Genomic DNA, 27,363 nt, shown 5'->3' with positions numbered 1-27,363 from the left:
ATGCACAGGCTTGCAGTCCCCATCTGGGCAACAAACTACGGCGCTCAGACCAATCACAATGCTGCTGTCATAGGGACAGTACCAGACTACAGGAGGTGGCCCATAACCCTATAGAGACTAGGGCAAACATCTGTAACATGCAACAATGTCTCTAAGGGTATTAATTAAAGGTCAATTTACAAGTAGCACAATTAATTGCTGGGAGCGGAAGGAGAAACCAGGGAGACAAAAAGATTTTTGTTTGGACAATATAGAATGTTGTTTCAAAAAGGCATATATTTGTCTATATTTTCATATAATCAAACATATGTGAGGGTAGCTCTGCATGTAACCTGTAGGATACTGTGCACAAGTGCTCATGAAAAGTTGTGACGGCGCAAGTGACATGTGAGGAAGTATGTACAGCAACAGGAAGGGGCGCAACAAAAAACAAGTGATGGTGAGATTTACATAGTTGGGATACCCAAACAGTGAATGATAATATATACAAAAGGAGTCAAGAAGGGTATCCTTGAAGCAATAGCGCCAAAGTTTCCGCTGTAAAAGTCGACCGCGTTTCGGCCTATTGAAATGTTTAGGCCATCATCAGGACCAGGTTACTGTTCTTTCTATAGCAGTGCGGTTGACAAAAAGATATATTATATACATACACACATATATATATATATATATATATATATATTACCTACTGGCGGTCGCCAGTAGGTAGTTATAGTTAGGACCACGTTTCCATAGGAAAACCTCAACATTCTATTTTGAATAACTTTGGCGCCGGTCGACGAATCCTCGCGAATTTCTCAAAATAGGTGGGGCGCTACGCTCCGCTCCTACCCTGAAAGTCTCGGGGGGATTCGTCAAGCGGGGGCTGAGATAAAAGGGGGGTCCCAAAACGCGTTTTTCCCATGCATTTTTCCATAGGACCTTTAGAACGAGCTACAGCCCGAACGGCTGAACAGAATTACTAGAAATTTGGCAGAGAGGTAGTCCCTAGGTCAAGGAAGTGCCTTTTGTAGGTTTGGTGTAAATCTGTTCAGTAGATTCTGAGAAAATAGCCTTTAAATCAATATATATATCTGAGCCCGCTTACGGTACGCTTACCGTACGCTTACGGTAAGCGTACGGTGGCGTGCGCGAGCGCGATTCTGATTGGCTCTTAGATCTTAGTAAACATTCGAATCGGCAGAAACCAGGAAGCGGCGTCCGCCATTTTGTCTACCGCACTGAGTGTTATGTATCAAACATGATGGCCAAAAACATGTTACGGGGATGTTTTGACAACTCCCTCTCACATAGTCATGTTGAGGGAGTCCCCAAACATCCCCCAAGAGCAAAAACGGCATTATTTTTTTTTCGGCAATTTCGCGGGGTACGCTTACCGTACGCTTACCGTAAGCGTACGGTAAAAAAATAAAAATAAAAAAAACACTATCCACACTTTCTCCACCCCTTGTGCAAATGGTGGCCGAAGGCCACCATTTGTGCATGGCTTATCAGAGCACAGAAATTTCCCAAAAAATTTCAACAGATTACCTATCACAAGGAAGCGCATAATATGTCCTCCATGTGCGCACGGTGCGCGAAGCGCATCGTGCGTACATGGCCCATCTAGCGTAACGTGGGCACGGCACTAACTGCGTAAAGTGGGTGCGCGGTGCGCGAAGCGCACCGTGCGCGCACGGAACGAACTGCGTTAAGTGGGCGCGCACGCCACGAATGGCGTAAAGTCACTTAGCATTTAAAAAACCGTACAAATTCACTGAAAAAACCATAGGTTTCACACACGTTATAGTTAGGAATTAGCATTTAAAAAACCTTGCAAATTCACTGAAAAAACCATAGGTTTCACACATATTATAGTTAGCGGAAATTTTACTGATAAAAAACCAATGAAATTGCCCCGTTATAGTTAGTGCTGGCAACTATAACTCACGCGACCGCAATCTTCTGCTGATGACATATGTGTCTTTATGAAAAAAAAATATTTGTAATATATGTATAGCTAAAAATGTATGGAAGAAGACATGGGCAAATAAGTGTCTAAATACAGTATTAGCATCAGCAGAGGATTGCGGTCGCGTGAGTTATAGTTGCCAGCACTAACTATAACGGGGCAATTTCATTGGTTTTTTATCAGTAAAATTTCCGCTAACTATAACATGTGTGAAACCTATGGTTTTTTCAGTGAATATATATATATATATATATATATATATATATATATATATATATATATATATATATATCCGAATTTATGAGCCCAAGGAGAATGGTGAGGACAGATTTAGATGGCGGCGAAAACGAAGGAAGATTACCGAGTGACTAGGCTCAAAAGAGGGAAATGTGTGAAAAAAGCACAAAGTTGCAAGGAGAGACCAGTGATTTACGCGACGTATCACAACTGAAGGCCCAATCGAGGATGAGGGAGTGTCCCGGAACCATCCAGGTAACACCTGGGACAACTCTGCCTAAAGTAAGAGAAGGAGGATGAGTGCGCTGGGCGAGACAATGGCCAAGTATGTGAACTGGAAGGGGGGGGAAGAGGGAGGACCACAACTTACTGGAAGGGACGGAGCGTAGTCCATGGGGGTGGTCCAGAGTGGTTAGAGAATAACTGCTGCGAAGCAGCGGGAAAGCAGAAGCTGCGGGTAGGAACCTGGAAGAGAAGGAGGCCAAGTAAGCCAGGGAAGTGCAGTAAAAATATATTAGACCAGGGGCGCGCCGGGCCAGATGGAGGGGTACACCCCAAGTTACATGCCATTTAATGTAACGCAGTGCTACCCTCACATAGGTTTGATTATATGAAATTAAATATGACAAATATATGCATTTACTAGAATGCATTCTATGTTGTCCAAACAAAAAAAAAATTAGTCTCCATGGTTTCTCCTTCCGCTCCCAGCAATTATTTGTGCTACTTGTAAATTGACCTTTAATTAATACCCTTAGAGACATTGTTGCATTACAACTGTCATAGGGACAGCAGTGTCGTGATAGGCTTAGGGGAGACTGTGTGCTTCTGGGAAGAGAAGGGAGGACAGACGACGAAGGAACACAGCAGGCATGGAAAGGTAAGTGAAATGTAATTTTTTTTACCCCCGGACCCGCCACCGCCATTATGTATAAGCGCTACTGCTGCCCAGAATGAGTAATGTTAAAGAGACCTATATGAAGGACAGTATGACTTACTACCCAACTGACAACCATTTTTGAGAAGTTATGAATGTCTCTAGCTTAAAAGAGGTTAAACAGGTGGTGGCTCCCTTAGAGCAGAAATTGTTACAGTATGCCAAGCGCTTCTTTAAACCCTACCTCGCCCTCCTGGGGGGAGGGTGATACCCTCAAGGTCATGCTCTCGCTACCTCCTGAGACGCAAAAAGGGATCCCAACCCTGGCGTCAATCTGCATATTTTTGAAAGATTGAAGTGGGCGTTCCTGGACCAGCCCCAGCCCTTGCCACCAGATGTCCCTGTTCCCAGGCCTTCTGGGCTCCAACCAACCGGGGTAGCCCACTTTTCTTGCCCATCCAGCCCCCTACCGGGGACTGACTCTCCCTCTGGCTCCTATGCGGGGCAGGATACGGGGTCTCGTCCATGGTGCCCCTCGCCCAGCCAACCTAGAGATGACACGCCCACAGCCGATTCCCCTCTGGAGATCTCTGACATGCTGGACCCTGAACAGCTTCTTCAGCCCGCTCAGCGGAATGGGTCTCAGCGGATAAAGTTGCGACCTATGTCGTGGGGAGACTATGGAAGCCACTTGATAAAGAGGTCCACACCCGCCTTCGGGCGGAGTGTCCTCGCCCAACCATAGGTGACAAAGTGGCACTAATCCCCCCCGACATAGATGAGCATATGGCCACCTTTCTGAGACAATACATAAGCGACCCCAAAAAGGGTATAGCTAGATCCTGGCGGGCATGTCAGGACAAGCTATTAGTATCTCTGGCACACTGACACATACTTTAGACAGAACACCTCTGGAGAGGTCAGGATTCCAGACACTGTCAGGGTGGGCCCAGATGGCCATTATCTTTTTGGGGAATGCGAACTGCGCTATATCGACCGAGAGGCGCTGTTCGCTCCTCATCAAGATAGACTTCAAACTGAGGGACCTAGCCACCTCAAAAGCTGCCCCCCCCCCCCATTGTCCAAGAGAGATTGTTTGGTGACACGGTCATGTGTGATCTGGGTAAATTTGTTGCGACTTTCAGTTCGCCTGACAAGGCCCAGGCGTCCATGAAACACATCTTTACGCCCTGCGTTTTCAATGCGGCTCGCCGAGGCAGGGGACACTCACACCCTCCAGCACCCGGCAAAGGCTATGGCAATAGAGGGGAACAGAACCAGGATACCTCGAAGTTCGGAAGCTTCTACCCCATCAGAAGTTATACGGGAATGAGGGTTCAAGAGGCGGCCACAGAGGAGGTGGCAATCAAGGCTCAGCTCAAGGGGAGTGTTTGTCTTTTTCCACAACAAAGCCTGGGGGGCAGGCTACAAGTGTTTGTTCACAATTGGGAGGCAATAACCTAAGATTCTTGTGTACTCCAGACTGTGCAGGTTTTCCGTATAGAGTTCTACAACTCTCCTAACCAAAGGGAATCTCCTACCCTGCTGGTCGCAGGCCCCGAGTTGATAGTTAGCAGAGTTACTCGGCTACGGTGCAATTGTGGAAACATACCCTCACCCTGCAGGTTTCATCAGTAATCTTTTCCTGGTGGAAGAAGAAGGATGGCGGCCAACGGCCGATCCTTAACTTGAAGGAATTTAATGAGTGGCTGGTTTACCGCCACTTCAAAAGGAAGGGTATCCACCTGCTGAGGGATCTCCTGCAACTGAGCGACTGGGTGGTGTGTCTTGACCTCAAAGACGCTTACCTAATCATCCCTATTCAAACCCCCCCCCCCTCCCCCCTCAAATTTCAGATTCCTTCAATTCCAATGGTGGGGGCAGACCTTCGAATTCACCTCTCTTCCCTTTGGTCTAAAATCCGCCCGTGGAGTTTTGCCAAAGTAACACGCCCAGCGGTGGAACTTTTAAGAGCTAGGGTGTTGGCCTCATCGTCTATTTAAATAACATTCTCCTCACAGACCAGTGCTCCCAGAATCCTGCTGTGCATCTTCAGCTGGCAGTCACCCTATTGGTGTCTCTAGGCTTCATCATCAATCACAGAAGTCAGTCCTTACTCCCACTCAGTCTTTGGTGTTCCAGGGCCTCGCAGTGGACTCGGTAAGAGCCATACTCAGCCTCCCTTCAAGTAAGGTGCACAAGATCAGGAATGTACTGCCTTGGATTGCGGCCAAATCATCCACCTCCCTACGGCAGATCGTGAGGGTGGATGGACTGTCATTCTAAATACAGGCTAGTTTTCTAAGGCACCTTCATTATCGAGTTCTGCAGCGGCTCAAGACTTCATCTCTGGAGAGGGCTAACATATTTTCAGGTGATCTCTTCATCAGAGTAAGCCAAAGAACAGATACAGTGATGGCTTGCCTCCATCAAGACATGGAATGCCCGGGCAATATGTGGTTCTCTCCTGGACCTAGTCATAGTCATATGCCTGCAGCACTGGCTGGGGTGTGCGGTGTGGGGAATCCTCCACTGGAGGAAGATGTCCTGTCATGAAAAGTCCCTACACATCAATTGCCTCAAACTATTGGCAGGGTCTTTTGTGGTCAGGTATTGGACAAAACACCAAGCGAAATGCTGCGTTCTTCTCAAAATGGACAACGTACTGGCAGTGCACTATATCAACCATTTAGGGGGTATGTAATCAAAGTCCCTCTCGGACCGGGCCAGAAACTCTTGGGACCACTGCCTCGTGAACCAAATCTCGGTGATGGCGGAACACCGCCTAGTAAAATCCAATCAAGTGGCTGATTGGCACTCCCGGTACCTGAAGGATACGAGCCTCAGGCAGTTGTACCAGTCGGTTTTCCCAGCCCTTCATGCCAACTGGGGCCCATTCTCGGTAGACCTATTTGCATCTTGCCTGGATCAGAATCTACCCAGGTACTTCAGTTGATGAGCCGAGCTGAGGCAGTGTCCTCAGATGCTTTCCTCCAGGACTGGCAACTTGAACAGGGGTACGCCTTTCCTCCATACACTATAATATTCCTCTCGGCACAGTTACAAAGACAAAAAGGTGGAAATCGTGCCAGTGACCCCGATATGGAGATAGCAAGTCTGGTATCCAGTTCTTCTGGAACTTTCCTGGGATTTTCAAACCACTCTTTCCAGATCGCCACCGAGAGCCAGAGGGCAATCGCCTTTAACTAGTAGTAGCAGGGTTGCTACCTCTTATGGTATGGAGGATTACAGGGAATGCTGGAAAGTCGGAGCGCTTTCGAGCCAAGCAGCTTCCCTCCTCTCCAAGGCCTGGGCCGACAGCACCATAAAGCCATATAGATTGGCATGGGCTCAATGGTTGGGCTGCTGTCACCAAAACCTGGATCCAGTGGGGGCAGACATTGTCCATATCTGGTCTATAGATCCATCCACACCTTCAGGGCGGCAATATTGGTGGCTCACATTCCAGAGGGAAAGCACCCTGTAGTGAGGAAGCTTCTGCAGGGCATCCAATTATCCCTTCCCCCGAGCCTAGGTATTCGACACTATGCGACGTCAACAAGGTCCTTAAACTTTTCTGGTCTTAGCAGTCCAACAAATATCTTTCAAGGAAGGAGATTTCAGCCAAGCTGGCCACCCTGTTATGGCTGATTTTATGCTGAAGGGTTTCGGATGTCAGAGCATTGGACATTACGTGTAGAGAATTTACCCCGATGGGGTTACTTCCAATATTTCAGATCGGTCAAAGGGTTATTCATGTGTCATTTCTTCCCCTTCGTTTCCAGAATCCCCAAAGGTGTGTGTAATGCGTTGTATAAAGAGCTATGAGACAATGACAGTGGGTATCCGTTCCCATGGTGAGAAGCAACTGTTGATTGCACTCAGGAAGCCATATAAGGCAGTCTCCTCGACTACCATCGCTAGATGGGCTTGATAGGCTTTGCAATAGGCTGACATTATTACTAAGGTATTTGGTGCTCATTGTGCTAGAAGGAGCCATGGCTTCAAAGGTGTTCTCTCTCGGAGCTCGCCTGGAAGACAGACTTAATGCAGCATACTGGTCTTCAAATTCTACCTTTAAAGGGTTTTACTTTAAACCAGTTCCCGGCATTGCATCACTAGTTGTGGAGAAGCTTTGAACCAGCATAATCCTCGCCTTCGGTCGTGATATAGAAAGAAAAATGTCCTAGCTATCGTACCAGAAAGTTTCAATTCTATTAAGGACACGGAGGCGAGAATTAGCCCACCAGGGGATAAGACAATTTCCATGAAGCTGGATATAATCAGGTATTCAATTTGGTAGCATGTGTTCATAGCTGATGCATGCATAATGGAGTGATGTCAATTCAGGATATTGTATAAACTGTTTCTGGAGTCACAGGTGTGGAACTTTCATTTAGATATGGTTATTCGCTTTCTTCAGGTTCCATTGGGTCTAATCAGGACCGAAGATTATTACTTGATTTCTGATTGCAGGAAGAAAGAGGAGGCAGAAACAGGGACGAAGGACTATCAAGGGGTCCCAGACTGTGTTGATTGAACATTGTTTTACTGTTTACTTTTTCCCAAGGTTTATGGAAAATGAAGTCTTTTGTTATCTGTTAACAGGTCTGTTGTAATAAAAAAAAGGTTAAAGTACAGCATAATTCTCGCCTCCCTGTCCTTAATAGAACTGAAAATTTCATTTGCGATAGCTAGGAAATTATTCATTACTGATCATACTTGGCCGTACCTGCAAACTAATATTTTAAAAATGCTGCTACTCTAGAGAGAACGCAGAGTTTTTTCTCTGCAAGTTTGAAAACAGAGTGTGATACTCCCCACACCTCCAAATATGGCAAGAGTTTGCAATAGAGGGCATGCATAAATAAATATTTTAATTGTAGCCCACTATATAGCGAGAACTTGCTTCATGAAGCTCTATAATGCAAATGCGAACTGTATCTTAGTAGTTTAAGGATTTAGAATCACTAAGGCAACTCGTGCCACTTTTTTTTACTTGTACCATCGCCAGAGAAGATCTTTGTGGTACCACCAGGATACCAGTGGTCTCTGGTACAACAGAGCTTGCATCTGAAGCACTGAACTGGACCGAGTGACGCTTCTGCCTGCACTGTGCTGCTAGATTTTGGGTCTTCGCACAGCACTCTATGAGCCACTGAAGCATGCTATCCAGTCTTCAGGGGCTCCTGCTGCGCTATCAAATGCATGAGGGTGGCTCATGGTGGTCAACAGGTCTGGTTGATCTTAGAACCATAAACCACTTGGGAGAAGGGAAACGGCCCAATAAAAATCAACGAAGAATAACCAACTAAAGTCCTTAAATCAAGCACTGTAAATATGTTAATAAGACCCTGACCACAATATGAAATTCATGCAAAGGATTTAACTTGAAATACATATTTTTATCCATGCTGTTGAATGCTTACAACTCTTGCATCTATCTTGATGAACCCGGTAGCTAATTTTAGAACCACAAACTACTAGGGAGGTGGTTGACGGCCCAGCTGGAGTGTCTTTTTTGTTCGTTGGTAGCGATTTCACTCTCTAGCCCAGGCCGGTTATACGACCTACATACCTGGTCCACCCAACCACAGGCAAGTGTACACAGTTTTCCTGCCAAACAAACACCCTCACGTCTTTTTGTTTGTTGTCTTGTTACAGGAATTGCAGTGGATTAGTCTCTTTATGCATTTTCACCACCACTAACATGTCCTTACTCATGTCATAAAACCAGCCAGACAACCGTTTTTCTGTGAGGCACTCAAGAAACACTCATGACTGTAACAACCAAAGATGCCTGAAGTAATGCATGGAGCAGTTATACACGAAATCTCCACCATCAGCATGAAGATGGGAACTTTTGATATCAAAATTTCCGAGCTCTCCTTTCAATTCAATGGGATGACACCCCATGTCTGCCACAAACACCTGGATACCACTGAGAGAAGACTGGGAAACTTACAAGTGGGTCTCAATGCTCAACTGGATTGGGATGTAGATATATGGCACCTTTAATACAATGTCATCGATCTGGAGGACCGCTCGTGGAGGGACTACAATCCCTTCTATAGTATTATGGAGCAGAAGTACAACATAATCACATTTCTGAGTTTGTGTCCCACTTCCTGAATTTACACACTTGAAATCCAAAGGGCACACAAGCTCTGGTTGACAGACAGCAAGGCCCAGTGAACCCATGCCCTGCAATTGCCTGCCTTCGCTCCTGTCAATATGTGTGACTTATCCTGTGAGCAGCTAGGATGAATGAGGTGCCATTCTTGTGTGACAGACATCCCATACATAAAATGGTTGACCATTCTCTTTACACCAACGTTAAAAGGAAAAATGACCTAGACTGTGGACAGGAATCATCAAATTTGGCAATGCTGGATCGGGGCAATCATGATCATCAGAGTAGATGGCAAGACCAATGAGTTTCATGAGGCAACAGCTGGTAAATGTCCTAAAAAACACTTGATTGTCATTGATGGATGTCACCCAGAAGTGAGTTAGCAGTATCAGAAGACAAGACAGGCACTGGGACAGCTGCCTCTGTGGTGCCAGGCAGCCTATCCTTCAAGCATGGTATGAATGCCCAATGACCTGAAAGACCACATTTCTGGCAGACTCCTGTGAACGAACCATGACCAATACCTCATATCATCCTTTTTCTTGTCTCTTGCTCCTCATTAAGTCCTATGCCAGTGTAAGTTATGCATCTACTTTTTTTTTTTTTAAACAACTTTTATTGATTTTTTTATTGTTACAACTTCTCGGGGCTCATCGTTCCATGTATACATCGTTAGTACGGTAACACCTGTATTAGACAATGGTTAATGTACAGAGGTAACGATGATAATCGGACACTGTCTACATATCTGTATACAGTTGCATATACAATCCAAGACGTTATGCATCTACTTTTAATGTGCTTTAACTGCTCTTCGCCAAGTAAATATTTGCAGAATAACAATATAGTCTCACATATAGCATATTTAGTTCTTCTAGTTATAAGTGTACGTTAGGAATGCACACCATTCCTTGCTATTCAGACTTGTGGTTTGAACCTTTTTTAACAAAATAGGGACTTCCCACTTTGCATGGGGCTTGCCCCAACACAATCTGTCACCCACAATGCAATGTTTCGATGTACCTCACTGATGCCCCCAACCTTAGAATTATGAACTACACATTCCACCCTTTAGTCTTTGACCGCCTCCCCACCTTTATACTGGCACATTATACATTTGAATCTCGATCAGAGAATCCTCTGTAAGCCCATGTGCTACCCAGAGATCATCCTTGTTCATTCTTGAGAGGAGTTGGGTGCGCAGCGTAAAGTTGAAAGAAATCTCACCAGGAGTTGTTTTAGTGCTCAAAGATTGTGGTAGGGGATGCACATTCAGGCTCGCCAACTTAACGTCGGTGAGCCACGGATGAGGAAAAACTCTGTCATGTGCTGGTTGGTGGAGTTTTGCCAGGAACTCTGACCTCCAAGCGGAACACAGAGTGGGCAAATCTCAGCTAATACTGCTGGCAGAGAAAGTCTATCGCCCACCCCTCAAAGCCACTTGTTGAGACTGTATGGTGGAGGGGATGGAGTTAGACAACAGAATGAAATACTGAGAGTGAAAATGGAGCGCTTGGATTAAGATGTATTAATGGCGATACTCAAGACAATCAGTAAAATTGAACTACTTAGAGCTGCACATGAAATAAAAGAATACAAAATGAATGAATGAAAAACAATTCTAGAGCGCACAGTTACTCCTAGGAGTGTCCCGGCACTATAAGAACTCACTGTGATCAAAGGCCACAATAAACTGGAAACAAATAGTCACGTTTTCAATAGCATTCGGAACTGCAATTGGTTACTATGCTATGGAGACTTAAATGCAGCTTGCTCCAGGCTTGTGCAGCCAAAGGAAAATAGGAAGAGAGACTGTGCAGATTCAGGCTAGGATCAAGCTTTGTGAGAGAAACATGTGGCAGACTGAGTCTAGTTAAAGAAGGACCAATTAAAGAGTCCAATTTCTCCACTGTTATTCGCTCTTGCTATGGAGTGACTAGCTAGATTAGTGAGAGGTGTTTCTGAGGAAGAGACTATGCAAAGGAAGGATCCTCTGTGTCGTATTGCTCTGCTAAAGTCTATGCAGTACCACGGAGTTGTTGACAAAACAGACAGATCTAGTGGCTCTCAATTTTGCACATCAGAACCATCTCATTTTCCCATTACCTCGTTAACAAATAAATGGCTTAATGGAACTGAGGTCAACAGTGGCAAGCAGATGATTTACATATTTGGAGGCTCAAGTAGACTGCTATGTGCAAGAACAACAAAGGTTAAGTGTGGATGGGCAGCTTAGTTAGATGTACTTTTTCATCAAATACCTCAGGTCTTCGAAGTTCAAGATAGCAACTGCAAAATACAACAATACCCTCGAATGCTAAATCACTTTTCTATAATAAACAAATTGATATCCAAATTGTGTTTTGTAAGATGGATGCACTATTAATCAAACATCTTTTGTTAATTGGATGTAGTATTAATCAAATATGCATGTCTTAGGCAGTCGTCCAACAACTCTGTCACCATACGAAAGGAGTCATCAGAGGCCCCCGTTTTCCACAGATATTACGCAGCTAAGCTAGAGTAGGTGATGCAATGACTGCGGCGAAGCTACAGTAGGTAGTTTGACTACTAAAGAAAAAAAACATGTCCATGCTCTGTTATGTAATGAGGATGCACCTGAGAACGTCTTCAGAGGGTCTTCTATGTCCATGGCAGCTACTGCTTTAAGGCCATACCAAAGTAAACTTTATCTAAACAAAGATTATAGATTTAGGATTCAACAGGTGTACCAGATGACAACAGTCAACTACCACAATCTTCAAGTAGTACAGGAGTATTGTTAGTCGATTGCTTTAATACAGAATAAGGCTCTTGGGGGCAACTTGGTGAATTTCAAAAAGAGATCAGCAATGACCATCCTCTGAGGAGCTTGTCCATTTAAATAACAGCGGTGATGGGATGTCACTCTTATCGTGAAGTAAGGCATCATAGGTAAAAATTATTCATTATCTGGTATAAAAAGTATTGTCTTGGCTATTGATAGAATGGACTCTGGCTGAGATGGAAGGTGCACTGTGCAAAGGATGAAGGCTGTTATGTTAAGGTAGTTAAATTGGAATTAGGCTTACCCACAGCAAAGAGAATATAAATGCTAGCTCCATCAACTGGCACCCTGAGGCTCACCATACCAGAAGGGGTTCATTTGTAGCATGTTTACAGGACCATAAGGTGACTGCTGAATGTGGGAGGCAGACAATAAAATAGGATAGGATGTACAAAGATAAGCTTATTCAATTACGGCTCAACAACATGTCCTGTGGAGGTTGAGTAGTGGATGCGCTGATCAGTGAGGAAATGCACCATTGGAATTTCGTTCTACAGTTTTTCTGAACAATTGTGTCAAATCAATTTTTCAAATGTCATTCTTCCGGGCGCTGTAACAACACAATAAATATTTAAAGGAAAATAATTGTGAATGAAAACAAATATTTGTTTGGCAGTACATTTTGAACCGCTGCCTTTGTAAAGGCATAGTTACGGTTGTCAAACAGGTCCAGGAATCAAGAATTTATGAGATATTTTGGGGGGGGGGGGGGAACATCTGGCCATGTAAAATATTTTAATTTAGATATCCTGAAGATGAGACCCAAAAGTGTCTCTCCTGAACGGAGCCTGGGAAGCACCCATAGTATTTTGGCAGCCAAGACTCGGAGCTACAGCAATGTTCAACTTACTAAATACTTCCGGTTTGAAAAGCGATACACGTTTTTAGAAACAAAAGCATTTTCTGAAAAACTGGAATTCAAAATTCATACCTGGAAGAATTGGAACAGGAATCCTATGCTTCTTTGTTAAAATTCCAAATCTGTCCGACGTGACAGGCGTGTGAAGTGGTGCCTGGAAGGGACATTTTTGTAATTGTAAATATATACATACTTAAACTTACCAGGTATTTTACAAAAAAAATGTACATACTTCTGCTTTGACAAACGAGAATGTGCCAGTCAAGAACCGTTAATAAAATCAAAGGCCAGAGTGTCCTTCGATCACTATTTATTCTATATTATTATCACCACACAACACCTTCAGAGTGCAGAGGAGGCTCACATTTTAAAACATACTATACAGTTACCGACAAAAAGGCAGTACTTAAAATCTAATTGGGCTAACTATAAATCTATAAAGACGATACAATTAACTATGAAAGTGGATTCAAGAATGAAATAGGCAGCTTCAGTTTAAAAAAAAAAACATTTAATAAACATATAGCCACTTAATGAAGCAGGATGCTTGCTTTGTTTTAATTTTGCTACAGCACTACTTTTGAAGTCTATACTGAACAACCCAGCTGTAAATTAATTAATATAAGAGCGCGGTTATCAAATTTGATGCCGTGTTGCACCTAAGTGGAACCCCCCACGAGCAGTTGACTAACCCAGAGCCTAACAAGCATTGACAAAGCTAACAGGTCTCATTTTAATACTTAAGAGTGTCGAGCTGTTGACTTTGCCAAAGCAAATAAAGCTCCTTTCCTGCTTGGGTCTCTCCATTTTGCTGCAGTAGGGAGCTACAGCAAAATGTAAAGACCCAAGCAAGAAAGCTGCCACACGCTCCCAGAGCCCCGACGCACGCCAAAATAACCGACACAGAGGAGGGCTGGTACGGCACTATCTTGAACGGGTAGAGCGCACGACGGACCGGGGGCAGGCCGAATTGCACTTCAGCAGCATGAATAGCACCTTCCGCGTTGGTCAGGCCCTGCTTGCGACTCACTGCAGATGAGAGCGAGGCGGAGGATATGCTGCAGGGAATAAGCGTCAAGACAAAATCACCTGCTGCCACTTAGTAGACATTCTAGTGGCCACTTACCCACGCTGTCAACTGAGGGGACTGTAGTACACCGCTGGAAACAATCCCACGCGGAATCTGGCTGGGGACAGTATAGTTGGCTATAGCTGCCACTGCACCAGTTGTAGCCCTTATATGCCTTCGGTGCAAAAGCTGGCCATGGGTTGCTTAAGATCGAGCGCTCCACAGTCAGCACCACACTCAGACGTGGGCGAGGCATCACATGCAGAAGGCGACAGAACCCTGGAGGCCCCACACTCTGCACTAGACACTAAATTGGACTTGGTCCTAGCAGCAATTGAGAAAATAGGAGCCGTGCTAGATCAATCGTGTACATCCCTGGAGTCTAAAATCGACAGAGTCACATCCAACTTTACGCTCCTGAGGGTCGAACACCGTAAACTAGCAGAAAAACTTCAAGCTAATGAACTTGCACTAACAAATCTCCAACCAGCAGCCCACAGTCATGCAGCAGAATTTCAGGATCTACTAGGTAAGGTGAATACCCTGGAGGACAGGCTGGAAGACGCGGAAGGGCGCTCACACCGCAACAATGTGTGGGTAGCGGGCCTCCCGGAAGGTGAGTGGGACAAGATCAGGTGGCCTATGTTGAACGCTAGTTCTAGGAACTCCTACCGGAGGGTGCACTGTCGCCCCAGTTCGTGGTAGAGTGAGTACACAGGGTACCCGCCCGCAGACCACCACCGGGGGCCAACCTGTGACCGCTCCGATTCAGAATGCTGAACTACAGAGACAGAGATACCATCCTGAGGGAAACACGCAAGTTAACTGACATTAGAATCCAAAAATTATGCTGTTCCCAGACCACACAGTGCAGGTGCAGAAATGGTGGAGGTCTTTCGGTGCGGTGAAGCGCCAACTCTAAGAATTAGACATCCGTTACTCCCTGCTGTTTCCAGCCTGATTGTGGGTGGTGGCGAAAGATGCCACTCGCTTCTTTGATGTACCATTAGATGTCTGGGACTGGTTAGAAGAAGCTAGCTTAGCGACAGGACCCAAACCATCTAATAATCTAACGACACCTCGGCGAAACAGAAGGGGCAAGGGTGGAGGCCTGGGCCACCTCACCCTACCGTCAGCGGCTCCTGACCTGGAGCAAATATTGATGGAGAGACAGGAGGCCCTCCAAATAGCAGCTGCAATTAGAGTCACGGTACAGGGTTCGGACCAAGAGGTGGAGTCTGCCAGATCACAGGGCGAAGATGATTCTGGAGACCTGGACTGCCCGTGCTTGCCACTTGTCACACAGCAAACATCTGATGATAAAATTTGAGTGGACACAAGCAGACAGAAAACTGAACTGTATCACACGATTCACAAATGGTGTGATCCCAAGCTAGGCAACCCATATAATACACACAACACGGGTGATGGGTTGCTTCCTGGGTGTGTCAGGACAAAGTATACGCAGAATATGGCGCTTCCCCCTGCCTGATGGCATGCACAATAGCACTAGACTCTATGGGAAACACCTGCCAGTTCAATAGAACACCAAGAGGCTGGACTGATACCAACAGTACACAGCGCACGACCCCCATAGCCAGACACCAGCGTGCAAGGTAGTTGGGCAATATTGTTTGGGCAAACTCCTGTTGCGAGTTCGACCTCATAAGGTTGTGCAAGTTGCAACTCAACTCCAAGTTTTTCTTTCAAAACCCCACAGAGCACTGACCAATCGCCTGGTCCCCCACCATGCATGCATACATCCCTACTGCAGTAGGAATAACACACCTCTCAGCATGGCACATGCGAGCATCATCACATGGAATGTCTGAGGAATACACACGCCTGCACGTATATACTCCATATATTCATACTTACAGCGTAGATTTGTCAGCATAGGCCTCCTACAAGTAACTCATCTGACTAAAATAGAGCGGATCACCTTCGCCGTCACTGGCGAGGACAGGTATATAGCGCTAACTACTCCTCCCAGGCTAAAGGGGCCTTGGTATGTGTAAGAGCAGGGATTCCTTACGTAGTTGAGGAGGTAGAGACCGATGCGGAGGGCAGATACGTATTTACGAATGGCAGGCTAAACGGTCAAAGTTTCCTCATCGGATCCGTTTATGCCCCCAATATAGAGCAAAATAAATTCCTTCGTAAACCGACTGAGGTCTTGGCCCTCTGGAATGGAATTCCCTGGCTGATAGGTGGCGACTTTAACTTGGTATTAGATGTGGCGTGAGAGAGATCTTTCCCACCCCTGACACGCACCACATCCGCATAGAATGCGCAAGCGCTGACTATGTGGCTGGCCCTCTGGTCCCTAGCTGACATGATATGGCGTACCCACAACTCAAACACATGCATTAATTCATTCTACTTTCCTGTACATGGCCTGCGTGAAAGACTGGATCGCATAGTGGGGTCGCACACATTGCTTCCCCTTGTTGGAGGGACTGAGTACCTGGGTCGCACACATTCCGATCACAACCACTAGCGTTTGCAACTGAAGTCGGTGGCTGGTCCACCACCCATCCCAACTTCGTGCCTCCAGCCGGCGACACTGGAGGATCAGGCGTTCCGTGCGCCCTTGCGAGCTGAGACCCCGGAATACTTTGAGGTTAATAGCGGCTCCACAGGCGACACGATCCTAGAATGAGATGCTTTTAAAGTAGGGGGCATAGTCTAGGGCTCACTTGGAACATTCGTAAACAACTGAGCGAGTCAATCAGCGACATAGAGCGCAAACTCCTACGATATGAACCAAACGCAGTCGCGAACGCAGAGGACACACGGCGACTAGACGAGTTGCGCAGCAAACATGTAGAACTATTGGAAAGGCTTGGGTGTCACAACAACGCGGTGCACTCTGAACGCACACAAAATGTCAGCTAGAGCAGGTCAGATGCTGGCATGGCTCTTACGCCAGGAACAAACTCGCCACCCTATGTACGCTCTGCGCGACAACATGGGGCACATGCTATATTTGCAACACGAAATACATACAGCAATGACGCAACATTAAGCAACGATTTACCAACCTTCGGTACACTGTGATGGCCACCTTTCTAGATTCAGTAAGCCTACCTAAGATAACCTCTGAGCAATGCGTGGTATTGGACTCATCAACCACCCATGATGAAATTCGGGGAGCTGGCTACGGGTAAAAACCCAAGGCCAGACGGGCTACCAGCCAAATATTATAAGGCATACGCTACAACTCTTATCCTGCGCCTACACACCCTTTATACCGCAGGCACTAGAAAAGTTACAACTCCCCCCATCGATGCATAAAGAAAGCCTAGTGGCACTGCCAACACCTGACAGGGACCCTACAGACCTGGGCTCCTACAGGCCACTGGCCCTACTGAGCGTGGACTATAAGGTGCTGGCAAAAATCATAGCGGACCGACTGGCGCCCATAGTTCCCACCCTAGTCCATGCAGACCAAAACGGGTTTGTACTCTCTTGTAGCACCTCCTTAAACAGGAGATGCTTTTTCAGAGTCGCCACATACTCAGCATGTCATTGGCCATAATCCGGATGTTTAATGTTAGACCTGGAGAAGGCCTTCAACTCCCTGGAATGGGAATTCCTGTTCTCCACACTAGCCCGATATGGTCTTGGCAAAAAGATCATCCGCATGGTTAAGCTGCTGTATAGGGAGCCGACGGTATGGGTGAGAACAGGCCCATATATATCCGAGCCAGTCTTGGTGGGAAGGGGAACTAGGCAAGGATGCCCGTTGTCTCTGCTTCTTTTCTCACTAGCCCAGAGCCGGTATCGTAGCAGAGTCCTGAGTAAGCCAGGTCTCTGTTAGGAATAAGATATCAGGGATCATCTCTTGAAGGAGGTCAAATACCTCGGCATAGTGTCTGAGCAAGGAGTGACAATTTAAGCAGAAGATTTTGTATTCAGTCTTGTGAATGTAAAATACCGGGGTGGCGGAGCCCGTACTTGCCTTAAACTGGCAGGAGCTACAATGGAGGGGGGGAAGCGGATGGAGACCAGCCGTGTTTCCTACAGGGAGAAACATAGTTGAGAGCAAGAAGTGCATCCCACAAGTAGACCAGCATGAGGGGGGGGGGGGCGAAGAGGCCTGGCAACATCCAGGTGCACACGGGCTGGCCTTCGGCACGCCAGCAGCTTGCCCGCTGCGCGTCTGCACTGTGGCGTGCATCAAATACCTGGGGGGCACAACTGGCTCCTCCCAGGCTCGTTGCGGATTTGGTAAAACCACTCAATTAGGACAAAGCACTGCCGTAAGGGGACAATAAGTCAAGAAGCTAGCAGCAGAAGGTAGCAGCGTAAAAGTCAAAACACACACAGTGAAATTCATATACATATCATAAATTAGTCTGTGGATAATTCCACTGAGGGAAGCTGGCAATCTGAGTCTGCAGATGCCCTTCTCAATACCGCAGCATAATAAGAACTCTCCTCTGTTGCCATACCAGGTGGAGAAAGTAAATCTGAAGCCAGAGAGGAAACTAGTCCACTAGCTTCCCCCAGTTTAGTCAATTTTCCTCCAAAGAAGGTTGGACAGTATTGCCCAAAGGGTTTTCACACCCTTTATTGTCCCCTTGACCTGCCAAACTGTGAACTGCCTTAGGAAAAGCAGGGACGGATTGAATAAGGCCAAATGTAGAGTTGCCCAAAGCAGACTGCTCCATCGGCGATGCATCTGATGTCGTAGAGGGCGAACCTGCCGGTGAGGATCCAGTCAGGACATCTCCTAGTTCCTTGGGGTCAGATAGTGCACCAGAGGGAGACTGAAGCCCAAAATCCTTATGTATGGAAATGTAATATTCCTGCTTTTGGGCTAGAGTGGCCCCGGCTCCAGGATATTTAGGGAGGCATGTGGTGGGTTCCTGTGAATGCTCTGCAACCGAAGGTTGGGAGATGGCGTCAGAGAAGGATTTCAGTACCGATAATGTGTTCTTCGGAGCCTCTCGATGGAGGCGACCCCTCACCCCAACGGCTCCTCGACCAGTCCCTGGACTTCGGCGAGGACTTACGATGACGCAGTACCTCAGATAATCGCACCAACAGAAGTTTCATACAAGGCTCTCTCAACGCCTTCGGAAGAAGATGCTGACAGGGACCGCACTCCTTTGAGTCATTGTGTTCTCCAAGGCACCACAAACAGATGGTATGAGGATCGGTGATCAACATCTGTCTGTCACAAGATCCACAGGGTTTAAACCCTGAAGACATTGCAAAAGGCACACGGTTCCCTCGACAAAATGTCGAGATGGGCCGAAAAAAAAGCCCCCTAACCGCTCTAGTTCTGCGGTGCAAGGGCGAAAAAGAAGGAACTGACATCGACAAGGGAGTTATATGGACTCTGTCGACGTCCCATCTGGTGGACGACGTCAACACAGAGTTGCTCGAAACCCTCTACAGACGTGCGGACGAGCTATGGAAAAAAAATTCCGGATCCAGTTTCTTGCCTGGGGAAGATTCTAAAGTAAGGAATCTGCAGCTAGAGGTCTCTATCAGATTTACTTTGCAAGTTTTGCGCAACTTAATAGCAGATTCTCCTTTATGCTGATGAGATTTTATTTACCAATTAATCCCTAACAGACCACTAAAAATTAAAAGGTCAAATACTTTGTAGGTTGTTGTTCAAGTTATCATGAAAGCAGCATCTTAGAGTACTAATCATTCCCTCTCTTTAAAGGAAACCAAATTAACAATCCAGATCCATCTATTTTACAATGGGGCTGGATTCCTGAAGGGAGAGTAGCTCTACAGCGATGTCTTGCATAATCAATCAATACTCAATTCATAGATCATAAAACTGGATATACCTATTTTCTGTTAAAACATAAATCGCAATTGCTCAACAGTTCACCAACGAACAAATAATGTAACATCAAACATTTCTGCAACACATTGAAAGTTCCGGATCCAGTATGCAATCCTAAGCCTACATCTATGCCTGTTGAGGCATTCCAGCTGAACATACCTGTTCATTCGTACCTGAACATAACGGCCCCAAATGAAACACATGACCCTACAGATAAAATCCGTCTACTTTTTGTCATCTTGACGTATTACTCCAATATTGGATCTGTTCTTACTGATTAAACTGGAATTTACATACCCTAAGGCAGCTGTAAGATGTGGTTGGAATCACAGAGATGGCCCTTAAGAGAATGCCATTTTTCCATGAAAGCATAGACACTTCACATTCATCATGGAGGAGACAACCTCATTCTAACAAGAACATTCATATCTAGGAACCATCTGCTTGGTAACAACAAACAAATAATTTATTATGACCCATTCTAGCAACAAAACATTAGAGATGAGAGAATATTTAGATTATTTATAGCCAACTTGTTTCTTGGCCTTGAAACTACCAGGTCAATTAAGAGAGTACCATAAAACCCCATGTTGAATACAGTCTAATTAACAACATCAAAGATCTTCAGTGATCCTGAAAAGAAGATCTATTACCACTGTGCAGAATGACAGGATGTAGAGCTTCTCATGAACTTTGTGATTTGATACTGATTTGGAAGCATAACTTGGTGGAATGTAAGTTTGGACAGGCCAGTGCATAGACACTACTTAAGTAAACTGGGAATCTGCTATTTGGAACAAAATGCTAACGGTGGAAACCAACAAAACAGGTATACTTGAATAAAAAAAAGCTTTCTTTGTTTTTTAATTTTATTATTGAAGGTATTTATTAAAAAACAACAATAGTATCAGAAGCCCCCCATAACATGGAATTGTGGGGAGCCGTGCAGTAGCATTAACATCCATGTATTGACAGTAGGAATAGTATAATACACATCGAAGTAGAACAATATTAGGGGGAAGAGTGTGATTGCATGGTGTCGGTTTAGGGTGTTGGCTCAGGCCAGTTAACTGGGAAAAAGAAACTGAAACTGGTAAAGGGGGATGGCGATCTGAATTCAGGGGTGGAACTAAAGGTGATGCATGTGAGGATTTTTGGGGGTAAGGCTGGTGTAAGGCAGCAACTGCATAGAAGATGGAATGGAATCAGCAAACAGTGGGACCTCTGCTGCCTCTGGAGGCAACGAGGAGGGGCAACACTGCTGGGCTAGCTTATGGGCTGCAGCCTAGTATAGAGGATTGCTGGTAGTGGATGGCAGATTGGAGTCCACGGGGTAGATCATCATTCCAGAGAGCAACAGAAAACGGTCAAGAAAAAGTGTCCCAGGCTGAAGAAATTGGCAGTTTGTGGAGATGCTGGGCCTCTTCGTAGGATGTAAACCTTTCTTTGCCATAAAATGAATGAGTCCCTCAAAACCATGTAGAATTAGCAGACTTTTATAGTATTTATCTCCGATTACCATTGAAACAGGAGGGACAACGTTTGCCGTTAAGAGGACTGTTTAAAATGAATTTGGACAGTGGTAACACATAGCAAATGTCTTACACATAATTCTGCAGCATCGGTTGCGCACATAATTAAATACTTTCATAATGAAATTACCAGCACAAAGAACAGAGAAGAATCAAAGTCTTTAAGGCACACAGCAAGCAGAGGTTTTTTACTTTTGGTGTAGCTACAAGCCACTGTGTTACTTCAGAGAACAATTCCGTTATGCCCTATAATTTGGACCACTCCAGTATTATGTAACAGCTCACGCCTCTCCCTGTACCAAACAGGGAACATTCAGATCTGCAGCAAAGAGGTTAAGCATTGTTATGTTCATAATAGCAACCCTGTCTATGACACTGGTTCAAAAGGGAGTCTACTCAATTCCAAATCTAGATGAAACCTTGAAAGAAAGATGTTTTACTCCTTACAGATGTGGCCTGAATTAGAATAGTTGTCAACCTTGATGTGAAGCACAAAAAACCACAAACCCCTTTGACTCCCTTCTCTTTTGAGAATATATGGACTTTGTATTCTAAGAGAGGGTCAGGTCCTTGAGGTCAACAGACATTACTTTTTGAAAGTAGACGGTGGCTAGACTGTTTATCTAAAAGTTATGAGAGTTGGAAGAGCACTCCTGTTTTACCTATGAATCAGAATCTGAACTGCTTAATTTTATCCCAAAGGTGCTGCGGCGCTGCACTTGCTGCCAATACAAGTGCTATATTCTAAATCAAACCGAACAAGTACAATACTTGAGTGCGCTGCGCACTGTTCACTGATATATTGCATCCAAAGATAATCCACTTCATACATTTTCTTAACAAATCTTGGTTTTAGAAAAATTCTTAATCATATAATTGTATTACACCATTACAATTGATGATAAATCCTAAAACAAACAAATTACAATGCATCATTTTTTCAAACATGTTTGCATTCAAACATATAATTCGTTCTATAATTCAATAATCATTTTTAGGTCTAGGAAAAAAGACCTTTTGCAATTGATTCACTTTTCGCCCTTAAAACGTGCACGCGTTCCATTGCCTTCAATGGCAACGCGTGCACGTTTGGCGATTTCCTGGCGGGAGCGAGCTTTGACACCATATGTTTGTAATTAACTTGCAAACACATGGTGCCCCTGGCTCGCTCCCACAAGGGAAACGCTTTGTGTGCCTCCCATTTTACCCCACTTGTGAGCGCGAGGCGCGCGTACTTTTTTTAAACGCTAGGTAATTCAGCAATCTGCATGGAACCACAAGATGCTGCTGGCAATGCCGGTATTCGAACGTAGCTACTCGCTGCAGCATCTGAAGCTCTGGCCGCTACACCACATGCCCATACCAGACTACTCGCGGGTGTTAGATGAGGTTACTGGGAGACACCAGCGTGCAATGTGTCTGCTGTGTTTGTGTTATCTCCGAACAAAGCCTGCACCAGGGTAGCCTTCAATGGGGCGAGCACGTCGGTGCGCCACCATGCTCGCTTCTGCACCTAGGCTCTTCGGGCTCAGCCATTGATAGTGCTTCTGGTAAGATGACCCATAGAATTCAGCAGCTTGTGGGACTCCAGCAAACCTGTGGCCTCTCCCAGCATTTATGTTTCTAGCTGCAAAGTGCGTCTTACTCGTGGTTTTACTTTTCACTCTGTACCTTGAAACTTGGAACCACTAGCGTGTTTAATGATTCATTATCAGCACCCGAGACCATGCACTGACGTAAGGAGGTAGTACTGTTTCCCAAAACTAAGCCATGCCATAAGTGTCGTCAGTGGTATCACCTGCAAAGTCCACTGTCACATCACGAATGGGGTGAACTGAGTGACGAGGTGAGCTGGCATGTACAGCGTCTGCCTGTGGTAATGTTTCATTTCTTTCAATGTTTGGGACCCCAGCCCTCTCTCTCCAGTAGAGCCACAAGCTACCAAGACAATCCGACTGCCCCTCAGCAAACGGGGAAACTCCAACAATGTATTTCCAGCTTCCACGGAGTTCCGTTGAGCACAATAGTTCATGGTGCTACTAAAACTGCTGCACAAAAGCTACCTAATCGCCTGGTATGCAATTTCTTAGTCGTTTCTACGTTTTCATTTTAAATGATCAGTTCAGTTTATTACAGATACCGCTTCCTTTCGATATTCTAAAGATGACACTTAGCGTCACCATCACTTATAGATGAAAAATCAAAAGATCTTGTTTTAATGTGCATCGCTAGTTACAAAAGTTACAAAGGGTCTATCATAAATACATGGGCTGCTTAATTGCATTTGCTCGTTTGCTTTTTGTTGCTTCGGTCTGGTATTTTATTTGTTTTATGAGTGATAGTTTTCATTGCAAGTAATTGTCAACATGAGAATGATAAAAGGTTGACTCTACCCTGCTGAAAGTCCAATTTTTGTTTTACACTGTCTTTTTCGGCTTTTTCATCCCAGCAAATATAAAACAGCTAACCATGAACAAGCATGGACAAAGCCAGTAGGTTTCACTTACGCAATATCCATGGCTTTTTTCAACTTTTTTTTACATGTTGCACAGTTGAGCTGCTGTGCAACACGGCTTAAACAAAACAATAATAAGTGCTATGATGCGGTCAATGCTGGCCGCGTCATACTAGGTTTTTTCCCCTTTTCTACTTGAAGCCATGTTGCACCATGTAAAAAAAGTTTGATGAAGCAAACAGATTTCGCATATGCGAAACCTACTGGCTTGTTAACATTTGCAGCAATTTGCTGCTGCGGTATATTCCACTTCAAGAGAAACCCACTTTATCACTTAGGGCCTCGTAACACAATTTTTATGTTCTCGCCGCAGAATAAAGCCCATTCAGCTAACGCGCTTTCTCACCATAATACAAGCTCTCATGTCCCCCTTGGGCCTATGTGCGAGTGCACAAATGAAGGGCTGCTCAAGTGAGCGATTTCTGCGGAGAAAAATAAACCCTAAACCTAACCGTGACTACAGGTTTGATGGTCTTACACAGGGCACAAGTCCTAAACAAGCATAGGCATAGCCAATAGGTGTCGCTTTTGGGACCTTATAAGTATTTAGTTTTACAGCACAATATCCTTGGTGCAACAACATCACCTGTTGCATGGCTAAACCTTGTACCTTATAAGTTTTTAGCCATGCAACAGTTGATGTTGTTGCACCAAGGATATTATGCTGAAGTTATCCAGCACAATATCCTTGATGCAACAACATCAAGTGTTGCATTGCTAAACACTTATAAGGTCCCAAAGGCGAGACCTATTGGCTATGCCAATGCTTGTTCTCATATGCTTTCAAATAGGTGCCCCTAGACTGTTTAGCAGCCACTTAATCTCTCAACAACAGGGCTTTCTTGAGGTTCATCAAACCTGCAAGCATTTTTGGATGACTTTAGTTGTGATGAAGAGCCATGTATAGGAAGACATTTTGTGAAGTTGAAACAAACAATAATATGAGGAAGGTACACCCACGGCAAAAAGAATTGCACATTTAAGGAGTTCTGAGGTATCAAGAAATGGTATCAGTCTAGATATTACTTGGGTGAACCCAAGGAAAAGCTTCTTTATTGAGCCTTATTGCACAGTCCTAGCAGTCTTTCACACATCTACTATAAATTTCTGCCACGTATCAAATGGCAAAGCTCGATTTAAACAGCAGAGTGTCACCTACAGTATGTATGTACAAAACCTCTCCCCGAGGTCAAAATTGCAAAGGAAACAAATACAAAAGTTGGTTGTGGCACTAGTCGGCAGATGGAACACTCCGTTCAACAGCGCCTCTCGAACCTTGTGTATCAGAATTCAACATGGCGTAGTAACCCTTCATTAAAATTAAGGTTGTATCTGAGTGGTATGGGATAACTATAATCTTCAATGACCTGTAGACCGAATTTGTTAATTTTTACAAATGCAAATATTTACAAGCAGAATTAATAAAATTGCATACCCCTCGCTTCTTCCAATCTGGAAATAGTTCTTCTAAAGACCTCGGCTCAAGGCAAGCTCCAGACAAAGTGTGCGCACCAAGCTGAGATGCTTTCTCCACCAAGCAGACCCGCAGCTCCTTATTGTTCTCCGCAGCCAACTGCTTGAGACGAATAGCAGCAGATAAGCCTGCTGGGCCAGCGCCAACTATAACCACATCTGCCTCTTCTGCAAATCTTTCCATGTTCACCCCTTTAACCAACAGAAAAATTATTTAACAAACACAAACGTAATATTTTCCCCATCACAGACGTGAAGAATCCTAAATGCTAGATAACTTCACCCTGGCTTCAAGATGGTGGTCAAGGTAAACAATCCAACTATATATACATTATACATAAAAACATACATCTAATACAATCTCAAACCAAATGTAATTACATTCAAACATAGCTAGAACATCTGACATAAAGCCAGAGTAACTAAATGTTTATGTTAAAATTAGAATATGGAATAATGGTGCTCGTGATAAATTAATACACTGGCAGGGAAAATGGCTCTTCATCTGATCATAAGGAGAGGCGCTTTAAGTATATTAACTGAAACTGTGAACAGGATAAAAGAATACTTTGAATGTCATTCCAAAGATCTTACATAACCATGACCTTAAAGTTTGAAATTAAAAAATAATAAAGACATTATAGAGGTGCTGTAGAAACAAGCGTCATCACATCAGACATGTTCTGCCACAGAACAAGTAACAGAGCAGAACTTTGAATACAAGATGGAACAATTAGATGTGACGCAGGCCTTAGCATTATTAGGTACAGTAAAAAAGGTGATCGGAGGTTTGGTTCTAGAATAATGAAATACAGGCTAATTGACCAGTAAGGAACAGAAGTAAGGGAGAGTTAATTACTTGCAATAACAGTTCCAACACAGTCATCTCCATTAAATTCATAAGCAAAAGACTGACTCGCAGAAAAAAATAAAACAACAATAATACTGTAGGTTTTCTACTACATTTAGAATACATTGAAAGTCGCATCCTTCCAAGAATTCCTACGGTCATCAACTTTTACAGATAAGTACATATACATTCCATCAAAATCTTTTTTCCCCTGGAAAATCTCAGTCAGCAACACCATCTCCATTCCTACACAGGATATGGGTTTACTTCGGTCACTGACAGGAATAAATCTCAGGCCATATTAAGGGTGGAAATGTACTTGGCAAAGTTTGTGAATATGCACAAATTCACAAACCTGTAGGCGTTCACCAACTTTCCAATGCATTTCTGCCATTGATAACTCACTCCCCCACCTGTGTTCATAGACATGCTCACACGTAACATTACATTTTACTGGTGAAATATTACACAGATAAATTGTATTCGGATTGCACATTCATGTATTCTGGATACAGGGGGCCAGATGTCTGAAGCCTTTTTGTGGTCACAAAGGGTCCGTTTGCAACCTCAAAAGAGTATTCTGTGACAAGTTACCAAGTCGCAATTTAGGTTTGCGACCAAATACCGATTCAGTATTTGGAAGGGGTGTGTTTAGGGCATTCCTTCCAAATATCAAATTGAATTGGTATGTATTGATGTTTTGCAACTGATCCCCGGTGGCAAAGCATTCACTCTTAACCACCTCCTCAAAGGAGGTGGTAAGCTATTCGCAAACAAAGTACATTTTGTCAAAAACATTTTTAAGAGTAGGCAGTGGTAGCATGGACTCTTAAAAAAAATTAAAATGACTGTTTTCATTTTGTATAAACATATCCCATTTTTCGTTAAAGAAACAGATTGCTTTTAATCAAAGCTTCTCTTTTTGAAACTCAGGAGCTGGGCAGCAACATCGTCGTGGTGTCAGCAGGGCCTCAAGTGGAAGCATTTTCAATATTATATACAACAATCCATACTTGCTGCTTATTTATCTTATGCAACTAACAACCATTGACAAAGCCAATAGTCCTGCCTTGTAGGTATGATGTTACTTGATGCAATGACAGAAACATCAAAATGCAAGTCGGGTGGCACACTATGCTAAGCACAGATTTTTAGCTTCTGTGTTTTAAGCCACGCCCTTAATTACATTGGCCACGCCCCTTTGAGACACCCCCCCCCAGTTTTT

General features: G+C 44.5%; 1 protein-coding gene across 1 annotated transcript in view; it reads right to left on the bottom strand.

Moving 5' to 3' along the window:
- ETFDH (electron transfer flavoprotein dehydrogenase) overlaps window positions 1-27,363 on the bottom strand; it is a 542,885-nt gene that overhangs the window by 454,467 nt on the left and 61,055 nt on the right. The window contains exons 3-4 of the mRNA XM_085641729.1: window positions 25,251-25,480; window positions 12,957-13,038 (exon numbers count right to left, since the gene is read on the bottom strand). Of these exons, the coding sequence (XP_085497855.1) occupies window positions 12,957-13,038; window positions 25,251-25,480 (312 nt within the window). The remainder of the gene's footprint in view (window positions 1-12,956; window positions 13,039-25,250; window positions 25,481-27,363) is intronic.

Source organism: Triturus cristatus, chromosome 2_2, assembly GCF_964204655.1.
Source record: "Triturus cristatus chromosome 2_2, aTriCri1.1, whole genome shotgun sequence".
NCBI lineage: Eukaryota > Metazoa > Chordata > Amphibia > Caudata > Salamandridae > Triturus > Triturus cristatus.
This window is presented reverse-complemented; position numbering and strand designations above follow the sequence as displayed.